Source organism: Penicillium vulpinum (genome assembly GCF_028829585.1).
Source record: "Penicillium vulpinum strain IBT 29486 chromosome Unknown utg000002l_segment0_segment0, whole genome shotgun sequence".
NCBI classification, from domain to species: domain Eukaryota; kingdom Fungi; phylum Ascomycota; class Eurotiomycetes; order Eurotiales; family Aspergillaceae; genus Penicillium; species Penicillium vulpinum.
In genome coordinates, this window is record NW_026643242.1 from 5,533,227 (window position 1) to 5,553,869 (window position 20,643).

A 20,643-nucleotide genomic window follows, 5' to 3' on the forward strand; every position below is an offset into this window, starting at 1 on the left:
AAGAAAAAAGGAGTTGATAGCGCCTACTGCTGAGTTCTTATGTATCTATTCCCTATCTGTCTATGTGAAGGTGAAGAAAATTAGGCGCCGGCGGATTCAAATTTATACGCCTTCCCACAAGATATTAGACGTGGATAGAATCGTCGAAGTAGATTCGAATGGCGCCATGGAATATGGTAAACATAGATCGGACTGCATATCCAGACTGGGAGATTCCAACCCTGGGTAAAGGTCGCAGTCGCTTGGAAACAACGTGTGAATTAAGGGATCTGGAAGCTGTGCATGGTCCATCCAGTTCGCCGCAATAATATTGGTGGCATTTGGTGGAGCTGATGTCCTGATGGTATTGAATCCTAGTAAGGCAAACATTGAGTCTTGATACTCCCGTTTCAGAGAACGCTCCATTTCGGTTACGATTTCCTCGGCAGCTGTGATACCGACCTGGAAGAACTTGAAATCCTGTTGCGAGCTGTGAAAGTCGTTGATTAGGCTTGAGGTGAAAGTTATTGCGACAGCAAGGACAAGTCTCGTCTTCGCTACAACAGGGCCGAGTCGGTATCTTCCCGCTAGAATCTGTGATAAAGAGTCTAGATATTTCAGCAAAAGCTGTTGAAACATGACCAGCGTGGGCGGGGGGGCATTGCAGACGGTTGTCCCCAGAGTGATGTTCCGCAGGCGAACAACCACAAGACATGCGGTCAATGCTGCGCGGGCAAGATCAGTCCAAAGTAGATGGTAAGCCACGCTAGACAACTCAGAGCCGCTCTGTAACCCTTCCTGCAACTTATAGAGAATGGACACCGAATTGTCCCATGCTTCATAGAGATCGCCCCGCTGTGAATTAGGAAACGGAACTCCTAGGACAAAATTGAGTGTAATGATGATCATGAAGCTATGCACATGCACTGATAACAAGGCTTGCTGGAGCTTTTCGATTGGACTGCATGACGAAGCTCCCTCTTGCAGATTCGGGGGCAATTCACGCAGAATCTTGTGGAAGGAGGCACGCATTCGATCCCGCACCTCGCTTGATAATTGAGGAGTTGCGGAGCAAAGTCGCTGGTGCAATGGAGCTCTCATTATAGCAAGCTTCATTGCAGCGATGTTGAAAGCCTGCTCAGTTGCTTCCTGGGCCTGGTTCAATGAGGTAGCTGGCTCCATGGTTCCTGGGTCAAGGGTCAGAAGGTCGATAGGGGTCGGGAGAGGACAGTCCACATCTTCCAATCGAATACCAAAGTGGGATCCACTACTGATGCAATAGTCGAGGTTCAATCGAAAGAAGCACGCCCATAATCGTTTCCGAACTTCTGCATAGTAAGGGGTGACACCGGAGAACAAGGCCGGATCCCTATGCAAGCCCATGCTCAGAACTATTTGCGTGGTCAGCCCCATAATACCCATGAGACTATGAATCTTGTCAGAGTCAGAGACAGTGATTGTCTTCATGATGATTAACAATAATAAAGCCTGTACGACGCCGATACAAGGCTTTTGGAACCGTGTCGATGTATGAATGCGGCTCTCCGCTTCTTTGAGTATCAGGCGCCCGTGTAGTCGCTCCAACTTGTCAGTCTGCATGGCAATCGCAATGACTAACAGAATCTTGAGAACGTGCACTTCATTGGCGTTGACGCATGCAATCGATATTTCCTCCAGCTCGGTCATTAGGCAGTTCTGGTCGATCACATGGTAGATTTTACCATAAGTTTCACAAAATCGCCTGATCCACTTTTCGCACGTCAATCGATCGGGGAGGAGATTCAATAGCGTCTTATGATCTCCATTCATCACGGCTGGCACCGAATTTGCGACGCGAAGAAGAGACTTGACTTCTGCGAAAATTCTCCACGTCGGTTGAAAATCAACGGTCTTCTCCAGCATGGCCCCTATTACTGGCAAATTGTTGCACACGGCCATCCAATGAGTGCCACCAATCAGCCTTGTTTTGAAGTCCGACCCTTTGAAAGCACTATTAGCATGACTGGCGGTGGACTGGTTATGGGGCGATTGTGGATCGTGGATCTCGCCATCGGGGGAGTGGGGTGCCGGCTGTTGCAACGCGAGTAGATCGATCTCTTTGCTTCGAGAGGATACTCTCGATACTAATGGTCTGGCAAATTCCGAGCCTGCTGGACTTCTGGGACGGGAGTAAGCGCACTGTGTTGCCTTTCCACGATCTTGGCACGGTTTGCATGGTGACTTGCGATTGCAGCGCACTTTGGATTTTCGACAATGATTACATGCCACAGGCTCCCGAAAGCGGGGTCTCTTTCGACCGTTATTTTTCTTGGGGTTTTCGAATGCGTCTGCATCCAGATGGCTGAAGGTCAACATCTCGTAGGTGTAAAGGGTTGGAGATCGAAAAAGGTTGATAAAGAACGAGGATCAGTCTTTGAATTGGGGAAAACGGGGTTTGCTCCTAGGGATAAGGTAGATGGATGTGGTCAGGTTCTTTGTCATCCATGAAATGGCCCCCAGACCTGTAAACCTCGGAGTCATGCGGCCCGCGGACTCGTAGATGGCTGAGCGGGAAGCCTCTGTTCTCCACATACGTACGGAGGAGTATGTACTATATATATACATATATACGTACCTCTATAAATTCTTAGCCATTTTGCTTTACATTTTACATGCGTCTCAACCTTGTACCTTGAAGATCACCTGAAATAAATGCTGATGATTGGAGCCACACTATTGACATTTGGAATGTGCTATGGTGAGTCTTGCAGATGTTTCAAAATAAGATACTAATTGTCTTGGGGTAAGATAGCGTGGGCCAGTGTATATTGGGCATTCTTGCATGGCAATCACTTCAGTAGGTAATTACAGACCCTTTTTTTTTCAATTTTTCATTTCCATTCTTGTTTTCATCTTATAATGGATATCTGTCTGATTTTCCTATAGAGACTCACTCGTTTTGCTTACCTCATTTTTGAATACTAGGTAGTCTGGTGTAAGTCGAGCTTGTCTGTATTTTCAGGTATGTCTCTCACAGCATTCATGTCTTCAAAAAAGATTGACTTTTACTGTATGATAGCATGACAACCTTTCAACCAATTTCTTTTGTACCGAAAAATAGCCAAGATGAAGTTTTGGCTTTGCCTGTGAGACAGATCATGGCTGTTCCGCATGGTCAAAGTGCGGGAACAAATCATTGGTGTCTCTACCTTTCGGTATCCCATGGGAAATCCGTCCAAATTGATTGGCAACCAAGCTACAGTGCTTCAAGCACTATACTTCGAGGGGGTTCCAAAGCCAATTTCATTTGATAGAGATATGAGATCTACAATGAAAGTGTAGATGTAACTGGAAATCTCTGAATTGCGTGGAGAAAGAAGGAAAGAAACTATCTACATGCTAAGACTAAAATACTGGGAGCAATCAGCGGCAGGTCACGTGACCTCCCTGTCAACATCATTATTTCGGAGTTAATGTGCAGGGTGCCTGATGATGCCCAAGCAGAGTTCATTATCGACTTTATTCCTGGGCTTTCAGTCTCGCAAGTTTATGATTTGCTTATCGAGAATGGGCGCCATAAGTATGAGTTTGATGCAGATGGAGTGGGGTGCAGATACTGGACTCTCGGTCAAATCGATCTTTTATATCAAGTCCGATTTGCGACAAACGTCAATCAAATCATAGCAGCAAGATCCGCCATCCTGAAACTGTGGCCAGAGCAGACGCCGCTTGCTCTTGATCAGGGGGCCTATCATTTGTAAGGATCGAGGGTGCGAGTTGTTAGGTAGTTAACTGACAAAATGAGTGAATGACGCCAAATTGACCTCTTGAGTCAGATACGAGAGCAGCATAAGTTACTGCAAAGTTTCAGTATCCAATTTGTAGTGGTATTGGCATTCCTCTCTTTACGAAGTAGAGTACTGTCAGACATCTCGCTCGTCTATCTCCTCGATTTTCCCATACTGGGTGTTTTCTACTGTGAAAATGTATGTGAAGTATGGCTTTAAAACGTGTGAATATCCCGAATTCCCCGGGCACACATCTCAACTACATTTCTACCATAAAGTACAACATCCACCGCTAGCTTATCCTCAGCACCTTGATAAATTTTACGAAGTGGTACAGATCAAATTTCCCATCCTATGGGGGCCTTCTCTCTTCTTTGTTTGAATACTTTAATAGAAACGACTTTGAACACCAAAAGAAAGAACGGAGTGCATATTGGGATAAGTGATTTGAGAATCAATACAAGCGTGTGGACTCGCAATCGTCATCCCCGGAAATATCACGGATACAATTTCTCTCTGTTTCATCCGGGTTTTTCTCCAAGGGTGCCAAATAATTGAAAAAAAAAAGAAAAGAAATAGGTCTTCGTTGGTGTCAGATTAGGTGCATAAGAGACGTTCTTTATGAACAAGGAGACCTTGAAGCGAGTATGTTATGAAAAAATACTTCCCAATTCTAGCTCTGCGTTGGAAACTACTAGTGATATCTTTGGTACTATTCAATCTCCTATAGCCAAACACCGCGTCCTTTCTTTGTGCTTATTTATGGATTATCGGTGATATTAATCGAAGACATAATTATCAATTATTATTCTGAACCGGTCGGGAACTCCATTCTTTGGAGTAGACAAACCTGAATACGCAAACCTATGTTCTCTTCTAATATGAAGAATCCGATGACCAGTCGAGTCAAAGGACTTGGTGGAGATCGAGGGAGAGGGGGATTAATATATTGGTTAGGGAGCTATTTCACAGTCATAAATTCGTCATAAATATACATATCAACGACGCCCTCGACTGCTTCTGAGAATCTACGGAGTACAGGTATCTTATTTGACTTGTCATCATGGATCCTCCCCGTTTTGGATATCTGCGTCGCTCACCACCACCAACTTATTATGCGTCCAAAGAAGATAGGATGGAAGCACTCAATAAGCTAGCAAGGCCAGCTGCAGATGTATCCAGGATTTTAGATGAAGCACAAGTTCCAAACTTTCTCTGGGGCAAGATGGCCCTGTGTTTAGTTGGGGAATGGATGGAGCAAGAATGTGTGAAGATTTCTTACTTGACTCCCTATGCCCTGTTCTTGGATCAAAATTTAACTCTCTAGAATTTCGAATTCGTGATTCTTGATCATATGATCACAGTGGCCTCTAATGCCTTGATCGCTGCCGGATTTAAGTCTTGTACGGACTCTGACTGCCAACAAGTACACACCAAAGGAAATAATACCCTATTCCCACAGCGCATTTTCACCTCGAGTCTCAATATCCTCGACACAGTGTGCTAAGCTGCACGTCAAGTCTGCTTACCTCTGGTGGCTTCCAGACTTTGAGCTAGGTCCTCCTGCTGCAGATCACCCCGACTTGATGCTTTCCAATGATCCTCGACTCCCACCGTTTGCACCCAAGGCATTTTGAGTTCATGGACTGAGATTTATCCTATCAAGATTCTCAATTCAAGCTCTTTCACTGAGTCAGTCTGGTGACTGATTTTTCGAGACCTCGACCATGCCAATTTATACGACAGGATATGGATGGGACTTTTATTCCCACTCATAGAAAACCACACGCACCCCCAACGAGCGATGAAAATAAGACTGCGTCCGAGATTCCAAACTATGTGGGAGGAATTTAATTTGCCCCAAGAGGAGGAAACGCGAAACATATGGACCCCAGCACTTGAACTTATGAAGGAGATGAGGGATAACAATGAGCTACCACCTCCACCTCCCTCTAATTGGTGGGGAACAGCCGAGGAGGCGATAAAACATCAATGTTGGTTGTGATTTGATTTACTTTTGATTTCCCTGTGTTATATTTGATTTTGGGTTTGGTTTTGGTTTGCTTTATTAGATTTGTTTAAAATGTTTCAGTCTCGACTTGCCTTCGCAAAAGGGCATCTAGAGGAAAAAAGAGGGGAAAAAACATTGGATTACCAGGACCGAAACAACTTTCTATGAACCTGAATAACTGATGGTTCACTGCTTTATAAAAGGCGCTTGATGATAGACATAACCCCCAAAGCCGTTTCGGATCAATGTGTCGATTCAGAAAGTGAATACACCTATAGTTTTCTCAAACTAATAAGAGAAATATTTCAGTTTCTTTGAGAAATAGGAAATAAAAGCCCGGACATTAAAGCTTCATATGGTTTTACAATACCTGCGAGGGCAATAGTATCTGAAAATTATGCTTATATAAACCCCCATATTCATAAGCCAAATGCCGTTGGAATATCTCTATTCATATTTAATCATGAAGACGCCAGCCCCTCAATTTCTTTCTCTCAATAATGCTGCTAAAAAAATCTTACATTACCTTCGGGGCTTTGAAGAATTCAAACAAGTTCAAACACTTGTGACCGGTGACTTGGCTTTGTGGAATCATTTCCCCGGCAGTGAGGTGGGAAAGGTGTATTGCCCTCAAATGAAAATATATAATGAATTGAATTCAAAGAAGAAAATGACTTTATTCTGCTGACGGGAAGTGGGATTTCTCATCTTTCTTGGAGATGGATTTGATGATCGGGTAGAGGAGCTTCCCTCAGGGGCGCCGGATCTGTTGAAATTGGGGCTGTCCTTGATGCACCCAAACAGTTTTCGGCAACAACTCAATTTCTTCCAAATCGATTATTCCATTGAGGGCATTCAGAGCGCTGTCTCAATTCAATTCTTACCGAAGGAGATAGTGAGTGAACTCCATCAATGCCACACTGCTCTATTTACATGCTTAACGGTAAAAGTTACCCTATATCCCACAAGAAATATTAACAATCGCAGAGACCAGAAAAAAGCACACCGATGATCTACCATATATCTCTGCTTTGGACTTGCTCGTTTACATGGTTAATTACGACATGAGTGTAGAGACACGAGAGCCATATAAAGATGCGAGGACAATCAGCCAATTCTTGGAACATCTCCAATCAAAGGGACCGGTTATTTCCTCGCCTCAGCAAAGGAAATCTTTGGCTAGCGGATTGAATTAGCTTGTGAAACATGGGCGATGGAATGAAGAGTGGTGGATGCAGGAGCTGGGCTTGATTGAAAAAGAAAAGCGAGACCAGATCTGGTCAGAATAGATAGATGTGTAGGTATACAAGGTAATTCATACTTTTACAAATTTAATGATCGAATACCCAAATTCCAGAAAACAATTTCTAGTTGAACAGCAAGCCATATTCGTTTCTCGGTTACTATAATAAGTAATTGGTTAGAGAGATTATCAGGGGTTATAGGGCTCCAAGATTACAATGCAGCACTGTCCAGAGGGCATTTCTAGTAATTTTGACTTCATATTGCGAACAGTAATTTATCCAATAATAACGAGTAGTTTGACTCATACCTGATTTACTAGGTAGTATTCTGGTAGGAAGTGCTAGTGTCACTGTGACATGTGCCCTTGTGATCGATTTGCGTACTGATTTGATGAAGATCAGGAGAAAAAAAGAAAAAGTCACATATAAGCAGAATGTACGGAGTATAAAAACTATGATTCCATTACACACTTAAGCTGTCAGCTGTCAAATGCAGGGTCTGACCGCGTCACCCTGTTTTGTCTGAAAATTGGGATATAACTGCCTAACCAGACGCCTAGTGCTTCCAAAAATCTCCTTTCTAGAATTACCTCCGAAAAAATGAGATTCAGTGTCCTACGGACCAGTATGACTTTAGCTTTGCAAGCCATAGCTGTACTCTCCCAGTCAGGGTTACAAAAGCGCTATCCAGCAGGATCCTTCTCTATCCTGGCGTACGGTGTTGCCTCTGAGGGAATTAATGTTTTTTATTCTGATGGTAATTATCATTTCTCACATCAGTCTGATGCTCATCTGAACCGGTACTCTAGGACTCGCATATGTCGGCGACTCTTCCAAGTGGGTGTCTGGGTCGGTGACAACCGACGTTACATGTAGGATCCATACTCCTCTTTTACATCATTTCATTTGTGTTTTTCTTTCTAGGGCAACTGCTAATCCCATAGTAGTCGTCTTCAAAAACTCCCAAATCATTGCCACTGCCACCCACAAGGATTACACCTTTGATGCTGACACGTTCCTCTACATCCGTCCCACACCCAATCAGGTGCTACCTGTGGGTTTCACTGGGAACAATTTCGATACGCCCGATGATGCGAAGGTAGATCAATTTCTTTTCTACGGCAGGTATCTCATGTGGCAAAATGAGAATCGACTCCTATGCGATTCGTTCCGTCTGAGGGATACGGATGTCGGCGATATTTACCAGCTCTACTGGGACACTTCGAACCTTTATCCCCCCGGCTTCTTGATTCCGACCGTAAAGTCGTCTGTTTAGGGCAATTTGAAGCTACATCTTGAAGCTCTTTATTTTCAGAGCGCGTATACTCATGCAGTCTTATCAAACATTATAGGTTCTAGAATAGGTCGTCAAATCTTAGTATGCTGTGTAGTAGACCTAAGGTCAGGGCTACCTAGATATGTAATAAGGTCATGAATAGATATACCCCAGTAGTACTTACAGATATTTTATATTATCATATTGTAGTCGATTCGGCGAGAAATGGGAAACTATCCCATAATGACAGGTCCATGCCCTCCCAGTCAAATAAAGTCCCATCAATTATGGGGGGTGTGACAACAACAGCAGCGCCGTCGTTCGAATGTAACCACGGGTATGATGTGACACTCCGCACTCGAAGTGAGGTCGCCTTTCTGGCTTCTTCATCATCTCCCTCTGGTTGTGTCTGCGGAGTTGTCGGGCTGTCGTTAAAACTAAAGATCCGACTGACGTATTGACTCCGTTGCTGGCGGGCTTGGGCCGCGAGTCGCCTGCGCTGGTCGCCTATGGCGGCTTCTAGCATCGTTATTATTTCTAGATAGTGGGCTGCCTGGGCAGACTGTGATGCCAGCATGCGCAAGATGGTCAAGGCACCGCGGAATACACCATCAACCTCAGGATCCACGTCATGGCGAGAGAACATATAGAACCCGAGCACAAGGGCTGCGGCAAAGATGAAAGCCCTATTTGATGTCAGTATTGGAGTGACTAGATGGGTATTTGCGCAGACAAACTTGAGAATACACATATTCTGAAGAAGAAGGCGGGACTGATGAACCTCCAAACATGTCTGCAGCATGTATACAGCAGAATCAATACATGCCGCTGCGAGCTGCGAGTTGACTGGGTCCTCTTCAGGCACCTCCTCACTGGGATCGCCGGTCGAGAGGCTCTGGTGTAACCGGGCCAGCCGGATACCCAAGGCCGAGACGAGGAAAGGTCGGGTGACTAAGATCACCGCAAAATGATATGAACATGCAACATGCATGCTTCCAATTGTATGTTTTCGGAAAGTGCTCTGGTCCTTGTGTTCTAAAGTCGACGTCCTTAATGATAGCGGTAGATGATCACTCCAGCTATTTAATTTGCACAATAGCACGTCCGCTTTCTCTGCAGATGCAGCTTTTTCACTGTAAAGACAGATTATTACTTCGTTCAGGATTAACGATAATTGATACGAAGCCAACAGGCTAGGATCGATCGGTGTGGCCTCAATCCAACTAGGCTCTTCTCGGTTCTCGGGCAATAGAGGTGATATAGCAGAAGGTCTTCCGAGAATCGAACTGACAAGCAAATCGAGAATACATAAGCTCATCCATAATCGTGATCTACTGGAGATCAGCTGAGCCGAGTAGATCTTGCGAGAGGCCTTTACCGTTCATCGCCCTCATGACTTTCGTCGGGGTTTATTAACCCTGGAGAGTCTGCATGAAGCCCCAGCGCCACAGCTGCTCGTAGGGCCACTCCCAGGTACATGAATGCCGTGTTTCGGCGGCATGCCCCCAGCATATAGAAGGACATGAGTAGAAACACTCGGACTAAATCCATGCTAGGATCTTCCAGCATGTTGGCAAATGTTCTGGCTTGGCCGCGAGAAAAGTAAAATCGCTCCACCTGAAGGGCCTTTTGGTCGTTTGGGTAGGATTGTGCGCCGATAGCGACCATAAGGTCTATGATGGCCGCCTTCGTCTTTTCCTGGTCAGTTTTGGGCTCTGCTGGGCAAACGAATGAAGATAAAGTGTCGTCGCTAAAGCTCAAATTGAAAAAGCCGCTCGTCTTGCATGTTGTCAGCAATTTACCCACCCTACATAATTGTAATTCGCCCTACCGCTGCGTGATAACTCTGGATAAATCGGTTCTTCTCATCAACAGTGCAACATTCTTCGGAAAAATCCAAAACATCATGATGAGTTTCCGCCTCTAACATATCCCCACTCCTTCCATTATGAGAGAACTGGGACGGTCCGATATGTTGGGTCACTGTATCCCGAAGCAGTTGTAGAAATGAAAGCGAGGCGGCTTTCCCGACGTACACTGCGGACAGTGTCAATCAAATGATTTATATAAAAGCCACGAAATTTTATACCTCGTTCCCCCTGTAGGTTGCGGAGCATGCGCGGATGTGTCCGATGCGTAACTTCAGGCGAGTGTGATCCCGTCTCTGGCGCGTCAGAGTCGGGATAGGCCATACGGATGCGGCTGCCATGGGACTGTGACCTCAAAGGATCTTGCAAATCGACTCCCATTGTCCTCGATGTCCGAGGTGTTTCAGCTGTGGGTTGAGAAGCAGGTACGAGGCGACTGCGGAGGGCTGGACTTGGTAAGGACTTGAATGGGGTGCATGAGCGGCCACGTCCTTTATGGATACAGTTGGTGCATGGGAAATAGCCACTGCAGCGCTTTTTTGATACACGACAGGCAGTGCATGCAGTGCTTGCTCGCAGCCGATTCGCTGGGTGAACCTTGGGGCGTGGCATGTTTGAAGAATCTCAAGTCCGGGTATGTACAAGCTTGGGGTTAGATGACCTCGCGAGATCCCCGCATAGCAGTGATAAAGATAGGCGATAAGCGTGCGCGGCCCGACGTATTTCCGAAGAGGCACTTCTAGTGGATATATGTAGGTACATATACTTACAACGTATACGTATGAAAGAGAAAGACTTCTATTATTACCTCATTTATATACGGAATACTCTAGAAATAAATTGAAAATATGATAAGTAAATGTACTATATACACATCGACCCTTTTGATGCAACCAACGCGACCTTTTGGATAGACACCCCATGTACATACACAATGTACATGTATATATCCGAGGTATGTTGTGGATATAAGTGCTCTGTACGGAGTACATATGGATCGAATCTTATGTTTTGCTGATATTGTACATGATGAGACTCAATAGGGTGGAGAAAAATTACATATGTATATATATCTTATAGGGGGTTTGTTGAAAGATGTTCGGAAAAAGGAGAGATGCATGTTTGCTCAGAGAAGATGATATACAATAATATACAATGAAGTACAGGCCTGGTATCCACTAATTCGAAAGAATAGAATTATAGAATCCATAAAGAATGAAAAGAAAAATAATACAAAAGTACTCCATATAGCCCTGGAGGACCGAAGTTGAAAATTTCTATCGGATCCGCTCTAAACAAAAGGTGTTATTGGACGGGGCCCATAATAGAAAGACCAAACCAAGCAAACAAGGCATATCAAGCAAACAAAAGACATTCTCGCTTAGCCCTAGCGTACTGAGAAAGAATATAAATAAGGCTGCCCCCCGGACCTCGTTAAGTTTTTCAAGCGACTCTACGTATGTTATCCTACACCCCTACGATTGAAAAGAAAAATCATCTTTTCATCACAAATGAATATCTTACTGACCATCTCTACAGTTCAAAGAATCACTTTAGAGTAGACGTCCCCTTTCTAAACTCTTTAAAAGAGCCACAGAATCTCCACCCTTGCTGATGACTACATGTCCTCGATGCCCTAAAGTGAAGCCTTTTTACTCCCGCCTCGACTGTCACGCGTGCTGTTTGCAGTGTCTGTGTTTCGGTCCAGGGAGTGGTGATGATCTTGACCTGGTCTCGGCGTCTGATTTCGGTCGGTCGGTCCTGGTGGGTGTCGAGGAGGTCTGAAAGGTCCTCTTCCGTTTTGGTTGTTGGTATGGAGAGCTGGGAAGGGTTTATGCAGATATGTAGTAATCAGATTTATATTCATCTTATTGGCTCTTCATTCGGATTCTTCCTATTGCCCGTAATATTCATAAGCTAATATAGATGTCTCGGTGCTGATTTTCTTATACACGTGACTCGTGTACCGTGTAGCCAGTTTTACACCTCGACCTCGGCACCGCTGTCTTGACCCAGTTGAATCCTTTGAATATGTACTGTCTTGGTACTGCCTAGTAATGAGTTGGTCATAGTACATATATCAAATCCTTTGCCGCGACCATCATGTAGTTGATAAAACCGTCTCCTGCCTTCGGGTATCATGTCTCGTGAACTGCTAAAGAATTCAATATGTAGGCCCGCCTTCACTTCGCCTCGGTGCCTCCAGTTTTCTCCGAGGCCCCAGCGCTCCCCTTGGGTCCCTTATTCCGTGATCCACGCCCCCCGCGAGATCCGCGGGAGGAGCTAGTGTTACCTCCAGCGTTACTGCTAGCTCCAGAAGTGCTTCCAGCAGCTTCGGTAGGAACTTTAGCCTTATTATTGGCGGTGAAACCCTCGCGACCTTTCCGAGACTTTTCAATTCCGGGATTCTCTTTGCGCTCCAACACCACCACTTGGCTCTGGGCCACCGACACAGGACTCGCAGCAATGGCTTTGCGAAGTGCTTCTGGTTCAGCAAAATCTACGTACCCGAATCCCTTCTTCTTGTCAATCTCGACCTTCGTCACTGCCCCGAATGGCGTGAATGCAGACTCTAGGAGCGCCTCGGTCACACCTTGAGATGGATTGGCGTGCTTGAGGAACGCTTGTTTAGCAGTTGATGGGGGCTTTACTTTGCCACCTTTGGTAGACTTGGCTGGTAGCGTTGTAGGCGGTGTAGCAGCCGCATCGGGTCGCGAGGATGACTCGCTGTCCCTGGGCTTTGAAGAATTGGCTGTGGAAGATATGATTTTGGGAGTTCTGGTGCTCTCTTTCTTGGGCAAATCGGCCGATGGAGTAGCTGAGTCTCGAGCGCTCTCGTTCTTGGATGATGCAGTATCAGTCGGACCACCTTTGCCGCGTCGTCGCCCACCAGATGTGGCGAGTCCAAGATCACGCTGAAGGATCTTAGTGGCTATTGTGACATTTCCGCGCTCTCTCTTCCGCTCTGGAGCTGCAGTTGTATCCTTTGTAGTGTTTGATGGGATAGTCGACTTTCCTCCTTTGGAATTGGCAGCGGCTGCTTGCTTGGTTGCCTTGACAGAGTCCTTGCTTGTCTTTTCTCCTTTAGGTTTCTTGTCGGAAGAATTTGCCGCAATTTCCTTGTCGCCCCGTTGCAGAAGCTTTTTTGCTTGCACTTTCTCCTGCTTTGATTCCTTGTCCAATCGACTGTGCTTGGATTTGGATCCACTGCCGTCCTTTAACTTGCTGGCTTTCTTGTCTTTGATGAACTGTACTAGCGGAGTAGTCATCACGATTTCCTTCTTCTTGTCGTCACCATCAGCGATGAAATCCACAGCCGCGGGCCTGGTAATGGGCTGGGTCAGACCTTCCAAGAAAGCGATGAAGTCTGTATCTTGATCAATCGTGCCTTGACGAGCATCCTTGCGTGAGCGGCTTCCAGGGGTCTTGGCATAAGGTGCAAACTCTAGGGACGGAGGCCCAAGTAGAATGGGGTCATGTAGAGTGTTACGAGCATCCTGGAAAGAAGCCTGGCGGACGGCTTCCGAGAGCAAAGAGACACATTCGGTGGACACCACGTGGATGTATGCTCTTGACGGACGAGATGGCTTGTTGGGACTATATGGAGAATTCCAGTCAGTTGAAACCAATAGGACATTGCGTTGGAGGAGGATGAATCCTACTCTTTCGACACCTTGCCAGGTTTGTACTGGAGCCAGTCGACATTTCCCGCCCCAACCTTCCACTGGTCACCAAGGGCAGTGTCCAGCTCGGCCTGTGTTAGTCCGGGGGGTAAACGCCGAATGAGAAGTTTGAGACGCGGAGCGGGAGGCTTGGGCGTTTTCTTTGCGGGCGCTCCAGAGCCCGACTTTTGCGTAGCTGATGCTGAAATTGGGAGCAGACCGGCTGTGGCCTTGCCGGGCTGCATCATGGTGAGCCTTTTAGATATCAAGGACTGAGGTTATATTTCTCTTTCCCAAGACGAAATCATGGAAATCCCAAAGGATGTTAAACAAGGGAGGCAGCCAGCCCACCCGTCCAAGTTGATAATCCACCGGGGCACCTCACCTCCAAGGTTAAAAGTGCTGTGATTGGACATGAAATTTCACCGCCTAGCTGGTCAGTCAGCATCGTCATGAGCACGTGGACAGCACGTGCCTAGGTAGGTGGCACCGTCTGGGCATTGCTGACATCATCATTTAGCAGCTCAATCTCGCACATTCTCTACACATACACCTGTGCACGATTGATTTCGGTGGTTAAGCTCATTTAATTACTCTGTGCGGCCTTGGAAATCTCCTAGCTTGCTATAGCTAATATTTATCTGGGCTATCGACTAGAATGAAGACTCCCGAGGTCGGCGGTTGGGGCTGACTCCCGGGTCATTCCAGTCTTATCGATAATCGATAAGTATCTCCGCTCTCTCGACCTCCCAACCTTCCAAGGTTGGAACTCTTGATGTTCACAATGAGCGACGAGAAGAGCCCCGTACTAGAGAGCCAAGGAGATGCGTCAAATTTGAGGCAGAAAAAAGTCCATCAAATATCCTCCGGTTCCTCCGGCTATTTCTCTGTATCATCGCAGCCATCACCTGGCTCACGCGGTCGTGCTCTCCTTTTACCCCTCTAAGTATCGAGGAACGGGTACAGAAGATCCTATCGCAGACCCCATTGATTGGTATGGAGATTGGAAAGAACAGTTCTGTATGAAAAATTATGACTGATGACTTAAAAACAGACGGTCATGATGACCTTCCAATCTTGGTCCGGGAACACTTCCACAACCGTGTAAATGATCGCAATTTCACTGAGAATTTCGTCAAGGGGAACTTTCCCGGCCACGTTGATATTCCTCGATTAAGACAAGGTAGAGTTGGTGGTACGTTTTGGAGTGTTTTCGTGCCCTGTCCCGAGAATGGCATTGATTTTTCCGACGAGAATTATGCAGCAAGTAGGGGAACCCAGTACGATTACTGTTGCACAGTATACTCACATTGGAATCATAGGCGTGCGCGAGACGATGGAGCAGGTGGATATCATGTCGCGGATTCAGCAAGCCTATCCCAAGGTCTTCTCCATCCCGCCAAATGGTACCACTGCGATGTCTGCTTTCCACGAGGGAAAGCTCATCTCACCCCTTGGTATCGAAGGCTTGCATTCAATCGGAAACTCACTGGCCCATCTCCGGATCTTCTATGAGCTGGGGGTTTCGTATGCAACTCTGACGCATAATTGCCATAATCGGTATGCCGACGCCGCCATCCTCGAACTTCCAGGCGGTGGAATCAAAAAGTCCGATCCTCTCTGGCACGGTGTCAGTGAAGAAGGCCAGAAGCTGGTGTTTGAGATGAACCGCCTTGGAATGATTGTCGATTTAGCGCATGTCAGCACGGAGACAATGCGCGATGTGTTAGGTGCCGGCAAGTCCGAATGGCTGGGGAGTCGTGCCCCAGTGATTTACAGCCATAGCTCAGCCTACGCACTCTGTCCCCACCCGCGCAACGTACCCGATGACATTTTGGAGCTGGTCCGTGAGAAGAACTCCCTGGTTATGGTTAATTTCGCACCAGACTTCATTTCCTGCACGGCTTCTGACCGCGCCGATGGGATCCCAGACGCGGATCCTATCCACGCCACTCTGGAACGGGTCGCCGATCATATAATGTACATTGGTAAACTTGTAGGCTTCGAGCATGTCGGAATGGGTAGTGATTTTGATGGTATTTCGACGGTTCCTCGTGGATTGGAGGATGTGTCTAAGTTCCCGGATCTGGTCAAAGAGCTTTTCAAGCGAGGAATGAGTGACAAAGATGCAAGTAAGGTGGTAGGAGGTAATTTACTGAGGGTATGGAAGAAGGTGGATGAGGTGGCGCTTGAGATGCAAGCCGAGGGTGCACTGCCCGTGGAGGACTAATTTGAAAGCACTTTGAGTCTATATTGTCGATTTCATGATAGTGATGTTGTGTGAATTTGCAACCACAAAGATTCGTCGGAGTGTATGTCAAAGCAAACCAATTCTGCAAGATAGGTCAACTGCATATTGGAAAGTTCGTTTTGAATTTATTGTTTGCTATCGTAGTCATGGCAGATCAAGCCGTTGACACCAGAGTTCATTTACAAGCATGATAGACCTGAATATAATATGTATAAAAGTCTTTTCTCATGCGATAGAGAATCCTGGTCTATATGTGCATGTAGATATAATTTACTTGTATGGCTCTTCTAGATAGTGGACTATATTTACAATACAGCAGGGCGAGGATATTCATCATTCCTGAAGATTTTCATTCACAGTCTGCCTCAACTAATCCTCATACACAATCAATCGACAAGCCTCATCAGAAAACGCATCCAGCCTGATATCTGGCGAACTCAAATTGACACTGGCGCTTCTTGATTCGCATCTCCGAGGCGTATGTACTGAAAATTGACCATTTAGCAACCAAGGTTGATTGCTATTTTCTGGTTAGCTGATTTTGATTAAGGGGAATCAAGCTTGGACACTAACCATTGGCATACAGTGCATACGAGTCAGCATTCAAAACGGCCTTTGCACTAGTGAGGGATGTCGCAGCGGTATACCCGTATCCGTTGTCATCAGTTCCCGGGCTGTATACTCCCGGAGCATGGGTGAGCTCGTGGAGAGTGGTGGTTGCTTGATCTTGGCTGTGGCATGTGCTAGCCAATGCTGGGAGAGCGCTGTAGTAGAGATCACAATTGGCGATCACATTTTGAGATGGCAGAGTGTAAGCCAAGACGTTGGTCTCACAGCTATTTGTATTTGTAAGCCACGTATGCATAACTATAGCATCTTTGCTCAAAGGAGAGAGGTACTGACTATCCCAAGGTATCTGAGCAATAGTACTTGGTGGCAGTCACCGAGCCGGCCTCTTTTGCCACAGCTTTAAGGCGAGCAGCCACGACACTGCGCGTCGCGGTGCTGGTGGTCTTGAAGTACTCTTGAAACCTATAATATGCGATTAAAACGGGCAATCCTTAGTAAATCGGTATATACATACTTGGTGGAAGATCCCGAAAGGGCAGCTGTTGCGGCTGCGTTCGCGAGAGTCACAGTGTTCTTGAGAGCAGTGCTAAGTGCCGACTTCTTGCTGGAGTCACTGCAGGTTTGAAGGGCACGACGATCGAGTGGCTTGATAGCCTTCAGCACACGGGATGCCTTGACACCGTCAACTTCGATCTTGAGATCGTTGGAACGGTATGGCAGATAGCCAGTGACTGCACCATCAGTGACTAGGGGTACCAGACCGCTCGATTGAAGAGTTAATGGGCCCCCGCTAGACAAGTCACTAGTAGCGGCGATGTCAAATTCATCTTCGAAGGTCTCTCCTGCAGCAAGGGAAGTGAGAGACTCCGAGGTGAGACCTTCGAGGACGAATCGGCGTTTGATTCCCTCAAAAGTGACTTCAGCATCTGGTATAAAGTTAGTATTGAACCGATAAAATCTGGATAGATTTGAGATACCGTTCTTGAAGATATTAACTTTCTTTACGGGTGCGCTGTCACGGAAAAAGTTGAGATGCACAAATGTAACATCTTCGCTGCCAGAGTTCTTCACGACAGCCTTGATACGTGTATCAGTGACATGAGTCAAGGTAATATCGAGTGCAGAAGCCCCATCACTTTCAACTGGCAAGGCGTGCACATACTGTGCCAGAGCCAGAAGTGTCGTTGAAAGGGCAGCAAAACGCATGATGCTCGGAGACCAAAAGACCCAAAAAGGTTGATTTTCTCAAAAGGATGGTTGTAATTCTGATATCTTGAATGCTGTTGAAAAAGAAACACAGGGTGGGAAGAAATCAACTGCTTTATAGCCGGCTGGACGGTCGTTGCAGTTTCGAAACGCGGTTTTCTCTCTCTACACCCTCCATCTCTCCCCTGTCGCCCAGAAGGACGGCGGAACAAAGAGGGTGGTATCTTCTCTGCATGAAACAACTCGATCACACCAGCAGTCAACCTTGTATAATACACGGGAGACCTGCGGGCAATCTTATCACTGGTCAAAGATTTCTTGAGACAGCGATATGCCTAGGGGAAGCCTGCGGGCAAACATGTCACTGGTTGGAGATATCATGAGATATCAAAATCTTCAGAACGATCATCATCGACGCCGTCTTGGCCCGACGGAAACCCGTACCTCTGAAGGGCTAGCATTAGTGAGTTTGGATGTCCGAGGTTTCATGAAGCTGCATCTAATCCACATAATTTGAAGAGCGGGGATTGTTCGATGTAACTCCTCACGATCGGCTCTAGATAGAGAAGAGCTCAGCGCTAAGCTCCGCAAGCCTCTGGGTAGACCTTTGTGTATTTGAGGTACGCATAAACCGGCCGAGGTATGGAATTAAGTGTAAAAGTGGATTCTGCGGTAGAACACAAATATATTGGTAGAATCTGGAAACAAAGACATTATATTGTAGGAACATCAATATACCTCATCCATGGGAATAATAAGATATACCGGTAACAACTGATATCTTTGCCCTGTTCTTGACGACGAATCTGCAAAGCCCCCCATTCATATCACGCCAAGCCCTAGACCCTGCGTTTGTCTTCGGACTCCGGGGCCAAGATACCACCCAAGACGGCGTTGAAGACTTGAGTTCATCAACAATGCTTAGTCTCAGCCATTAGGGGTCTTGTCCGATATAGCCTTAACGTTGGTATAGGCTTGGTTATTGTGATTCGAGGCCCCGAGCAACGTGATGCCAAGTCTACGAGAAAGGAGTGTTGCACGGAGCCCCGGGGGGAATGCGCCAGGGCGCCCTGTTCAGTCGACTTGGCATGCAATTGAAAAACTTGATTGGACTTTGCATGAGAGATCGGCACAATGATCAGCGTTTCCAGATATAAGGCGTGATAACAATCCCTACCCCACACCCTTTCGACCTCGGTGTACTACCGTCAACTTCGTAATTACCCCATTGTCTCTGTTTTTTTCTTTCTTTCTTTCTTTTTTTTTTTCACCCTTTCCCCCTGATCACAAGTCACCTTCTTTGAATGCAAATATGGACTCAAACTTGAGTTTGCGGGTCACCTTGGCCCTCCAGGCACCGACCCTAGAGGCACAAGAACCATTTGCTCTACCAGTCAAGATTTCCGTTCACAACGCAGCAGATTCACCAGTCACCATTTTAAGATGGGGCACTCCGCTGGACCCTCAGGTTGGTGTTCTCGGTGTCTTCGAAATTTGTGACACAACGGACCAACGGCAATTGCCCCTTCCTACTATCATGGTATCACGCAAGCTACCTGCCTCCGAGGATGATCTCGTTGAGATACAAGCACGCCAAACGCTTGATGTAACTCTCAATTTGCCGATGCCAGGTCTTGAAAAGGGGCATGAATATTCTGTTCGTGCACAGGGAACGTGGCATGCGGTGTGGCCAACTGAATTATCTAATGTGACTACATCCCAACTCAGGGATAACGAAGGTGCTATCTGTGGGGACTTCTGCTCTAATGAATCCTCTGTGAGAATTGAGTGAGCTAGGTATTTGTTTCTTGGATACTTGAATTAAAGAATGAGCATGTAATGGACCTCGACGCTGCGTGATTGCTATTGATGCCGAGACTCTCGAACTATTGAATGTGTCATTTTCCGGGAATGAGATATTTTCACTCTCATTCACATGATTTTATGGGAGATAGCAGTTTTGTGTTACATAGTTTGTTAAATGGATTGAATCCGCTGTCTGGTATTAAGGTCAGCTTGTCATGACTAGAATGAAGCCCTGACGCCAAGTTCTTTGTGCACGAATACAACAAGGATGTCTTTCTATAAAGTTCCAAGCCCAAAAGAAGATGCCAGAGCGGTGTTCGAAGTTCTGAAACGAGGTGGTATTGCGATTATTCCAATGAAAGTTGGCTACGGAATCACTGCGATCGATCCGGACGCATTGAACCGAATCTTTTGCACGAAAAGACGAGAATTACATAAGCGACATGCAATGGTTGGCAGTTACTTTCTGCATCGAGATATTCATGTTCTTCCCCCCCGGGAAGCCGGCATGGTCAAACTCTTGACTGTGGACTTGAATCTTCCTCTTGGGATTGTTGCCCCATATCGCCTCGAACATCCAATTATTCAAAAGCTTCCACCGAGTATATTAGCACAGAGCGTTGTTGGAGGCACTCTAGCAATGTTAGTTAATGGGGGGATTTGCTAGAAGAATTGTCTCGACTTGCTACGCTGGAGAAACTTCCTATAATGGGATCATCGGCCAATCTCACCGGCAAGGGAGCAAAGATTATGGTCGAGGACATCGAGCCAGAGATCCTGAAAGTGGCAGATCTAGTTATCGATTATGGGAGACAAGAGTTTGACCATCCTCGAGCCTCTTCTACCATGATCGATTTTAGAACAATGAATGTTGTGCGATACGGGGCTTGTTATGATGTAGTGCAGGATGCTCTCTGGCGATTTTATGGAATCAAAATGCCGGATGATCCTGGAACGTGGACTCTTTCGTCCGAACAAACCTCTGCGAACATTACATAGCATT

The 20,643-nt window shown here is 46.3% G+C and overlaps 11 protein-coding genes across 11 annotated transcripts; 6 read left to right on the top strand and 5 right to left on the bottom strand.

The window, feature by feature from the left end:
• Positions 1-102: 102 nt before the first annotated feature.
• N7479_005077 (uncharacterized protein) lies at positions 103-2,334 on the bottom strand (the record flags this gene model as incomplete). Its single annotated transcript, XM_057252774.1, has 1 exon — positions 103-2,334. The coding sequence occupies one exon, from the start codon at positions 2,332-2,334 to the stop codon at positions 103-105; it is 2,232 nt and encodes a 743-aa protein (XP_057112099.1).
• Positions 2,335-4,809: 2,475 nt separating this feature from the next.
• On the top strand, positions 4,810-5,383 carry N7479_005078 (uncharacterized protein; the record flags this gene model as incomplete). The annotated part of the gene is made up of 2 exons (XM_057252775.1): positions 4,810-5,013; positions 5,246-5,383. The coding sequence occupies 2 exons, from the start codon at positions 4,810-4,812 to the stop codon at positions 5,381-5,383; spliced, it is 342 nt and encodes a 113-aa protein (XP_057112100.1).
• Positions 5,384-6,220: 837 nt separating this feature from the next.
• Positions 6,221-6,953, top strand: N7479_005079 (uncharacterized protein; the record flags this gene model as incomplete). The annotated part of the gene is made up of 3 exons (XM_057252776.1): positions 6,221-6,362; positions 6,453-6,652; positions 6,708-6,953. The coding sequence occupies 3 exons, from the start codon at positions 6,221-6,223 to the stop codon at positions 6,951-6,953; spliced, it is 588 nt and encodes a 195-aa protein (XP_057112101.1).
• A 648-nt stretch (positions 6,954-7,601) lies between these two features.
• N7479_005080 (uncharacterized protein) lies at positions 7,602-8,277 on the top strand (the record flags this gene model as incomplete). The annotated part of the gene is made up of 3 exons (XM_057252777.1): positions 7,602-7,758; positions 7,811-7,873; positions 7,949-8,277. 3 exons carry the CDS (start codon positions 7,602-7,604, stop codon positions 8,275-8,277), a joined length of 549 nt encoding a protein of 182 aa, XP_057112102.1.
• Positions 8,278-8,476: 199 nt separating this feature from the next.
• On the bottom strand, positions 8,477-10,757 carry N7479_005081 (Zn(II)2Cys6 transcription factor; the record flags this gene model as incomplete). Its single annotated transcript, XM_057252778.1, has 5 exons — positions 8,477-8,963; positions 9,015-9,611; positions 9,656-10,056; positions 10,109-10,314; positions 10,367-10,757. 5 exons carry the CDS (start codon positions 10,755-10,757, stop codon positions 8,477-8,479), a joined length of 2,082 nt encoding a protein of 693 aa, XP_057112103.1.
• Positions 10,758-11,658: 901 nt separating this feature from the next.
• N7479_005082 (Nucleic acid-binding OB-fold) lies at positions 11,659-12,215 on the bottom strand (the record flags this gene model as incomplete). The annotated part of the gene is made up of 2 exons (XM_057252779.1): positions 11,659-11,966; positions 12,132-12,215. 2 exons carry the CDS (start codon positions 12,213-12,215, stop codon positions 11,694-11,696), a joined length of 357 nt encoding a protein of 118 aa, XP_057112104.1. The 3' UTR covers positions 11,659-11,693.
• Positions 12,216-12,328: 113 nt separating this feature from the next.
• N7479_005083 (putative nonsense-mediated mRNA decay protein Upf3) lies at positions 12,329-14,055 on the bottom strand (the record flags this gene model as incomplete). The annotated part of the gene is made up of 2 exons (XM_057252780.1): positions 12,329-13,742; positions 13,808-14,055. 2 exons carry the CDS (start codon positions 14,053-14,055, stop codon positions 12,329-12,331), a joined length of 1,662 nt encoding a protein of 553 aa, XP_057112105.1.
• Positions 14,056-14,591: 536 nt separating this feature from the next.
• On the top strand, positions 14,592-16,037 carry N7479_005084 (putative dipeptidase; the record flags this gene model as incomplete). Its single annotated transcript, XM_057252781.1, has 3 exons — positions 14,592-14,730; positions 14,862-15,074; positions 15,130-16,037. 3 exons carry the CDS (start codon positions 14,592-14,594, stop codon positions 16,035-16,037), a joined length of 1,260 nt encoding a protein of 419 aa, XP_057112106.1.
• A 589-nt stretch (positions 16,038-16,626) lies between these two features.
• Positions 16,627-17,834, bottom strand: mep20 (uncharacterized protein; the record flags this gene model as incomplete). The annotated part of the gene is made up of 4 exons (XM_057252782.1): positions 16,627-16,894; positions 16,962-17,090; positions 17,143-17,554; positions 17,606-17,834. 4 exons carry the CDS (start codon positions 17,832-17,834, stop codon positions 16,627-16,629), a joined length of 1,038 nt encoding a protein of 345 aa, XP_057112107.1.
• A 1,312-nt stretch (positions 17,835-19,146) lies between these two features.
• Positions 19,147-19,626, top strand: N7479_005086 (uncharacterized protein; the record flags this gene model as incomplete). Its single annotated transcript, XM_057252783.1, has 1 exon — positions 19,147-19,626. The coding sequence occupies one exon, from the start codon at positions 19,147-19,149 to the stop codon at positions 19,624-19,626; it is 480 nt and encodes a 159-aa protein (XP_057112108.1).
• Positions 19,627-20,348: 722 nt separating this feature from the next.
• Positions 20,349-20,639, top strand: N7479_005087 (uncharacterized protein; the record flags this gene model as incomplete). Its single annotated transcript, XM_057252784.1, has 1 exon — positions 20,349-20,639. One exon carries the CDS (start codon positions 20,349-20,351, stop codon positions 20,637-20,639), a length of 291 nt encoding a protein of 96 aa, XP_057112109.1.
• Between the last annotated feature and the right edge of the window lie 4 nt (positions 20,640-20,643).